Source organism: Alosa alosa, chromosome 16, assembly GCF_017589495.1.
Source record: "Alosa alosa isolate M-15738 ecotype Scorff River chromosome 16, AALO_Geno_1.1, whole genome shotgun sequence".
NCBI classification, from domain to species: Eukaryota; Metazoa; Chordata; class Actinopteri; order Clupeiformes; family Clupeidae; genus Alosa; species Alosa alosa.
In genome coordinates, this window is record NC_063204.1 from 19,830,539 (window position 1) to 19,838,824 (window position 8,286).

At 43.3% G+C, this 8,286-nt stretch overlaps 1 protein-coding gene across 4 annotated transcripts in view; it reads right to left on the reverse strand.

Moving 5' to 3' along the window:
• Positions 1 to 60: 60 nt before the first annotated feature.
• The window catches only part of ctdspla (CTD (carboxy-terminal domain, RNA polymerase II, polypeptide A) small phosphatase-like a), a 42,289-nt gene continuing 34,063 nt past the window's right edge, over positions 61 to 8,286 (reverse strand). For all 4 annotated transcript variants that reach the window (XM_048265804.1, XM_048265803.1, XM_048265802.1 and 1 more), the window contains 4 exons: positions 6,476 to 6,532; positions 4,419 to 4,511; positions 3,650 to 3,835; positions 61 to 1,426 (listed from right to left, as the gene is read on the reverse strand). In XM_048265804.1, coding sequence (XP_048121761.1) covers positions 1,301 to 1,426; positions 3,650 to 3,835; positions 4,419 to 4,511; positions 6,476 to 6,532 — 462 coding nt within the window. In that variant the 3' untranslated portion in view covers positions 61 to 1,300. The remainder of the gene's footprint in view (positions 1,427 to 3,649; positions 3,836 to 4,418; positions 4,512 to 6,475; positions 6,533 to 8,286) is intronic.

Consider the following 8,286-nt stretch of genomic DNA (forward strand, 5'->3'; position numbering starts at 1 on the left):
GGCACTGATGTCACATACATCACCCAAATAAACACACAGACACAGAGACTGAGGCAGAGAGCAGAGAACCAACTTATTTTAATAATGCCACTTATCACTGGAACATGATTCAAGAACTGTATGTACTATTCTGTTAAGTTCTGACATACTTGCAATTTGTTTTCAATTACACTTTTAGGATATATTGATATATGTTTTACAGTTTGGTCAAAATAGATTCATTTAAACATACAGTATGCAGGATATAATTCAGAAACTGCATCGTCTGCAGTGTTCATTTTCTTCATGATGAAATCATATCAAATTGCAATTGTATTGGCTTGCTGTTGATTAACAAATACAGCTGTTTTTCGCATTATACTGTATATCATATCATCTCATAATAAGTCATATTGCAATTAGCCCATGAATGCAAACACCATATAATAATGATCATAAGACAATATATTTTGTCAAAATTTGAGAACAAATCTTAGAGTCAACGTAAGCCATCGATCAGTAAATATTCTTTAGATACTTGTGGCATCGAACTTTGTAAGTCCTCTTCATAAATAGGATTTCAAACAAAAGACATTTTCATCCCTTCTTTCGTGTATTTTTGTTTTTTTAAAGGTTCGAGTTTGTCTGTAAATATGCAGCATAACATTTTTTTATCATCCTCATATAAAGATCAGTCAGAAGGCACTTGGTTGGGTTAAGAGAATATAATCACAGTTGTTGGAACTACTGGTGATCGAGAGAGAGAGAGAGAGAGAGAGAGAGAGAGAGAGAGAGAGAGAGAGAGAGAGACTGACTGCATAGCGAGGACGAAACGAGATGACGTCTCCAAGACCTCTCTGAAAATAGCAATTTGCTTTTGTTTATTTATATGATTTTTTGTTCACTTTTATTTATTTTTTGGTAAATATATAGGACTTAAGAGGATACTTAACTCTTGTCTCCCTCTGGTAAAAAAATTAGGTTGTTCTGTTTTTCGTTCTTTTTTCCCCATCTGGAGGTCAAAATTAGAAACATATAGTATGTACAGGTCTCCATGCCAACAGTCTCACTGGCGTCCCAAGATCACAGACGGCAGGATGTTTTAGACTCCGCCCCTTAAGGGTGTGGCCATGTGAGTATGCCACCGCCTCTGCTGTCGTGCTCTGTGGGTAAGAGTGGCGCCCTCTTCAGGCAGGCCTGAACACACCGAGTCTTAGCCAGAGCTGCAGCCCAGCGGACCTGTCTTCAGGGAGAGCTCTGAGCCGGAGGAGAGCGGTCAAGAGGTCGGACCGAGGAGGGGGTGGTGTGGGCAGAGATGGTGCTACCTGGCCCGGAGGTTCTGTAGTACGGTGTAAATGTCTGCCTCTCGGCTGAGGCCCTCAAAGACGGGGATGAGGTCCAGTAACTCAGTGTCTGTCATGTCGTCGAACCATGACTGCACCGGGACCTGTCGACACAGTCAGGGGAGAGAGAGATAGTCAAGTTTGGCTCACAGAGTGACTCTTTTGAAATTTTTTTTGCAGTGTTTATGACTTTTGCCATTTTTTGGAAGAGTTTTTGTACTGTATGAACTTTGACGGAAGTTTGAAAGGTTTTTACTGAGTATGTCATTGCCTTGACTTTACATAAACTGCTTTGCGGTCAGAAAAAAAAATCAGAATTGCATAACTGAATGTCATTATAAATGTGTAAAAGGAAATGGCAGATACTTCAATGATAGTCCAAAAGCCTTGATTGCCGAGGCATGTTAAACCTAGTTCAGTCAGGTGTAGTATGATGAAAACCCATTTCCCCTTGCTGACAAAGGAGATACACAACCACTCATGCAGTACAATATTTCCATACACACACACACATACCCAAGAGACTTCTGATGCGGTATCAAATGTAATCATTAGAGGGTTCTGTGTGTGTGTGTGTGTGTGTGTGTGTATGAGAGAGAAAGAGAGAGAGAGAGAGAGAGAGAGAGAGAGAATAGAGAGAGAATGTGTGTGTGTGTGTGTGTGTGTGAGAGAGAGAGTGCGGGAGAAGTCTGGTGGCGCACGCCTATGCTGTGTTACATCAGCACATCAGAAATTCCTCCAACTCTCTGGCTGGATGAATAAAAAATGGATGAGGAGGCGCATCAAAGAGACGTCACCAGGCGCGGCGACAGTCCTGGAGATGAATCCCACCACCCCTGCCTCGCCCCATCCCTCTCCTCCCCTCACCCCCCTAGAGAGAGAGAGAGAGAGCGAGGGAAACCTCACTAACGAAACCCCCGCATAAACATCACAAGGGTTCCACAAGCCACCGTGAACACAACGCTTACACCACCATACAAGCCTGATGCTCTGTGTATTGGTTGAGAGTACTGCCGTGGTTCCGAAGATGACATGCTCCTAACACCAAGGTCTCCTGTACTAATGTACTAATGTCTCCTGTACTCTGTACTAATGGGGCAGCCGTGGCCTACTGTTTAGAGCTTCGGACTTGTAACCGGAGGGTTACCGGTTCGAACCCCGACCAGTAGGTACGGCTGAAATGCCCTTGAGCAAGGCATCTAACCTCTCACTGCTCCCTCGCCGCTGTTGTAGCAGCCAGCTCACTGCGCTGGGATTAGTGTGTGCCTCACTGTGTGCTCACTGTGTGCTGAGTGTGTTTCACTAATTCACGGATTGGGATAAATGCAGAGACCAAATTTCCCTCACGGGACCAAAAGAGTATTTTACTCCTCTCAGGGTTTTTTGGGTTTACTGTATTTGTGACTGATCAAGATTGGACAGGAAATATCAATGTTGAACACACTGAAATACTTGCATAATACATAATGATGTAATGTAATGTAATGTAACTAATATAATGTAAGAGTTCCTGGTTGCATAAGCTCTAACCAGTTAAATTGAGCAATCCTACCATGTAAATTCCTTTTCTGTACACCCAGTGTATTGTACTGAACCACAAAACTAGTCACATGAAACGTTTGATGCCAGCCTCTCCGCAGTGGCCTTATTCAATTTAGCTGACAGGAAAGTGAATTAATACTCGACTTATCCACCCACGGGCACAACGATCCTTCTCCTGACCTTGACATGCTTGGCTGTGCCAAGGCACTCAGAGCAGTATGTGCCCCCGCACCCGGCCCCGCCATGCCAGAAAGGGCAGAGGTGGACTCCGCTGGCCAGCCGTGCCGTGCCAGCAGGAGTTAGAGCGATATCACAGCGCCACATCAAAGCAGCTCCACCCTGCTGACCAGACGGCTCAAGCGTGGTGCTCCACCGCCCAGTGAAAAAAACGCCACAGGAACAAACTGGCCTCCTAGGCTGAGCACTCACTGTCTCACAGCTAGCATTGCACAAACAGGGCCAATGTGGCCAAGCTTATGCATTATGCATCTGTGTAAACAAAAACAGTGTCATAGCACTGTGTGAACTTGCACAAATGTGCTAGAAGATACAGTGCTGTATTAGTGAGGAGGTGATTGTATTTTGTATGCTATATTTCAATGTAGCCTAGAGGCTCTCTACAGCATTTAAGAGATTAATATATGACTTCTTTAGCACATTAACGTTACTGTTAAAGTTTCCACTTTTTCATATACTTATGCACCCTTTCCACCTAAAAAACCTATCCATCCCTTCATCTAGCCATCCATCCATCCATCCATCCATCCTTTAAGTGGCTGGCTTACAGCGTTCTCTGGGTGGAAGATGTAGGAGGCGGGGGAATTGTCCACGATGATGACTTTGCTGAGCTCCCTGCCCAGTCGGCTGAGGTCTTTGACGTAGTTCCCTCGGTGGAACACGCAGGATTCCCTGAAGAGCCGCGCCCGGAACACCCCCCACTGGTCTAGTAGGTCCGCCACGGGGTCTGCATACTGCAGAACCGCAAAAGAACAGAGAACCACATGATGGGGGGACGTTTCATGCACTCTTAAAAATGAAGGTACCTAAATGGTTCTTTTCATCACTGTATGGTATGGTTCCATAAAGAACCATGACTTTTTCATCTTCACATTGGAAATGGTTCTTCAGACAGACTATTTTCATGTTTGTTTGCCTTTTATTTTCTTAAAAAACTATTACCTTGAGGATTCTTTGAAGCACAACAAAAGGCTTTGAATAACCAAATTTGGCACCATTATTTTTTAGAGTGTATGACATGACCAGCTGGTCCAACACATCATTGAGTCTAATCTAACTTTGTATAGAAGTAGTTTTTAAACAAATAAACACTAGTATGAAATCTCTGAATTTATTGTTAGAAAAAACACGTTTTGCCAGTTTGTTTTGGAAGTAAAGAAAGTTCTTGCTCTCCTGAAGAATCCTTCTGCCCTTGGCCCTGGGTTTGTAAAGACTTGTAAGGACTTATAAGAGTGTGCAAGGCTAAAAAACAGCGCCACCCCCAACCCACCCACCTGCCCCTTATTCTTATGTTCTAGCCTTGGGAAGGAGTCTAACCTTGGCTAAGCTTGCTGTGAAAAGGACACATTCAAACAGCTCGCCCATCTTCTGCAGAAACTCGTCCACGTGAGGCCTCTTAAGGACGTACACCTGCAATGACAGCACACATGTATGACACATATGTCAGAGGGGTAGCGTGCAGAAAGAAATTGAACAGTGAAGCACACAATAACACCATATTACACACTTTTAAGGTTTGTAAAGCTATACTGGACAATGATTCAGTCAAACAATACTGCTAATTGACCTGGCCCTGAAATGACCGCAATATTGTTGATTTCTCTAGTATACAATCCACAAGCAAAGTGGCGGTCATAGGTTTAGTCAGATTTTTTTTTCTTCCGGATTTATTTATTTATTTTCCTCAGTAATTGTGTCAACGATTCACGGGACACTGAAAGACCAAGCTGCACGAAACTGGGTGGGCATGTAGCCCCACAAGGATGACACGGAACCATTGATTTTCATCTTGATCCGTTGCCTCCCTGCTGCACCAGACCCCCGGAAATGTGGGTAGGGTGGACACAGTTTTCTGTGAATATCTCAAGAACCGTAGGGCCTAGGAGGACCAATATTTTTGTCCACGTTGGTCTCAAGGGGCCATCTCAACCCATCACATAACCATGCATTTGCGGTATAGTTTCGTGGTATTCCTTTCATGGGGGGCCATACAATAAATTAATTTATGTGTACATTTAGTGACTGTACCCCAATCGGCCTGTAGATGATAGAATTGAGTGAAGGGTTGTACAAACCCACACGCACGGACGTACACAAACACACAAATAACCAAGCACACACACACATATAAACACACCCACACACATATCCATGCACGCAGGCACACAGACACACACACACACAGAAAAACACAAGCATACACACACACAAAAAATCACGCACACATACACGCACACAAAGAAACACACACACAGATACACACACACACATGACGCCCGCCCAAACCCCACACACACACACACATACACTCACAAGCGAACACACACAGAGTTGCACATATGTACACAAAAGCAAACACACACATGCACACACTCATTTACATGCAAAAGTGGAGGATGGTGTAGGAGATGGAGACACATTGACAAGAGTGATTTATTTTTGCGGAGATAATGTGCGGTTCATCTAGTTTTTGAACAAATTTAAGCAAACCGATGCACTGCACTTGCTAATATTGGGCAGAGATTAGTCTCCCTAGGCCACAAAAAATAGTTAAATATCACAGTTGATATCTTCCTCTGCAGACGACAAACTGCTGAAACCGAGTGCAAGTAACCAAGAACAGGCCGACTTCAGTGTGCACAGCCTATCCTGGATTACTTGAACCAGGTAAGAGCAATCACAACATGGCCGGGTTGGCTGTGCTAGGCCTGTCCATACACACACACACACACACACACACACAGAGCATACACACACACACACACACACACTCCATGTAGCCCAAAAAGCATACAAGTCAAGGAGTTCACTGTGACTGAAAGCCCATTCGTATGCATCTGGTGTCTTGACATTTGACTAGCTGGTGACAATGTCAAGTCACCTTGTTCAAGGGCAACCTGCTGCTTCTGCATCTTAAACACATACAGATAAAGCAGATCACAGCCTGACTGATTAGGGCTGCATCTCCTGGGCCCTCCCATTGACGCCTTGCTGGCAGATAAAAGGGAAGTGGGGGAAAGATAAAAGAAAATGCCAAAAAAAAAAAAAACCACAGCCACAGAAAAAAACATATTACTGTAAAGCAAAAAATAGATATTTTTGTACACGCCAGAGTTTTCGATTTGCTCAAAACAAAGCAACAACAGAGATGCCTAATCATGGTTCAGTAATCATGCAAGGTGTTCTTATTTTTTTCTTCTGTTTGTTAAGTGGACTGTCGGGTTGTACTAATTAGCACTAGTCTTAAGGACACAGTTTGAGGTAATAAGAAAAATGTGAGCCGATGAGTGAAGCCAGTCAACATCACCAGGAAAAAGAGGCATGTAAGTGAAAGAGAACCCGATCTGAAGCAAAAGCGAAGTCTTGTACTGTACCTGATGAACGGTTCCGTCGATCTCCACCGGAACAATGAAATCGGCATTGCTGATAGGCTGCAGAAGAGAAAAGAAGGAGAGAACAGAGAACAGAAAGAACTGTCAATCCAAAGCTCCAAACACATGGAAGCCTTTCTTTTCTTTTGAAATATGAAACACCTCGGAATGCCAAGAGAGATACTACCCCCACAAACATACAGCCAAACTAAACTTATCCATGCTTATTTAGGTCCTAAAAAGTCATCATCATCAGTCATCATTGTGCTTCAGTAGCAATGAAAAATCATGGACTTTTTTGTAGCAGAAAAGTAAAGAGGCATTTTGTACATTAGACCAACAATGTTCTTTGTTACATAAAACAAATACTTAAAACCCTATTGAACCCTGTAACATTTACAAGTTGAGTGTAAATCCGTAAGCATGTTAGCTTAGCTAAGAAGAGCTCATATTTACCAATACACAGACAGGGAGCAGAGCAAAGCAAACATTTCATCTGGCTCTGTAAAGTGGCACTGCAGCAGCAGATCATATCCAGATATCACTACCTCCACAGCGGGTTGACATTTAATGGCTCTTTTGGAGATGGAAAATCGAGCGAGGGGGATTCAACTGTGAGCCTTTTTGAACCGTCTCATATTAAGAAGCAAACGCTTCTGTAGCGTGGTGCTGCAGCAGATCATATCTCTTCATATCACTATACCTCTCTCTACAGGGGTGCAGGGGCTGATAGAGGCTGATAGAGACCACAGGCAAGGGGTAATATACTCATCAAGCACTTAATCAAAACATGTGGGTCCTCCAGATTAGCTAAGTAGAGTTTTACTTTGTGATCAAATCAAAGCAAAGCAAAGCAAAGCAGAGCATACAGTCACTAGGAGGGCACATCCACCAATTAAAAGCCACCAGTCTCTTCAGCAGCAACAGATTACATCTCCTCACTGCCTTGGAGGAAGCACCCAGGGCTCATAATTTTGCCACATGTTCATTAATAATAGAATCTGAGGAATCATTGAGTTTCATCAGGAAGAAAAATAGAGTTTTACAGTATTACAGATAAATTACAACATTACACAATGGATATTTGATAGTTCTTGTTTCCTATGAAAGATGGAGGATGCAGTTTTCAATCATGGAACCCTGAATCAGCTGCTGTGTTTCCATACGATCATGACTGATTGGTTTAGGACAGATTGATATAGACAGACTGATACAGAAACATGCTGACAAAGACCTACTAATGGTAATACTGAATTAGGCTGCACTTTCAGTCTTCAAGTAATTGAAGCGAATAAATTCCTGTGAATTTAACACATTTACATAACATTCTACAGTTTACACTATTTATTTTCCATCCTAGTCTACCAGAGGGGACCCATTTTGATGCAATTTGTTCTATAAGGCACATGGAAAGGAAATGGGACATTTCTGTTCCATTTTCGTTCTGTGGCTACAGAACACCAAAGATAGTGAGATCTAATTGAGGTCTGCATCATCCTACATGCTTATCTGAAGGTGGCATCTTGATGGGTCTTGATGGGATGAAAGGATGAAAAAGACTCAGCAGGTGGTGTGCTGCTGTCATCAAGCCAGAGGAAAGAGAAAGAGAAAAAGACTGAAATAGATTGACAGGGGAAAGAGCAATATGGTGAGCGAGGGAGGGAGAGCGAGAACGAGAGAGAGAGAGAGATGGGGACAGTGGAGGGGATAAAAGTTTTTCCCCCAACAAGTTGGGAGCGGCCGGTTAAATTTAGCCGAGGGCCGGGGTGTGAGGATTTACGGCTCCGCAAACAGCCTGCTGGCACCCTGGCACC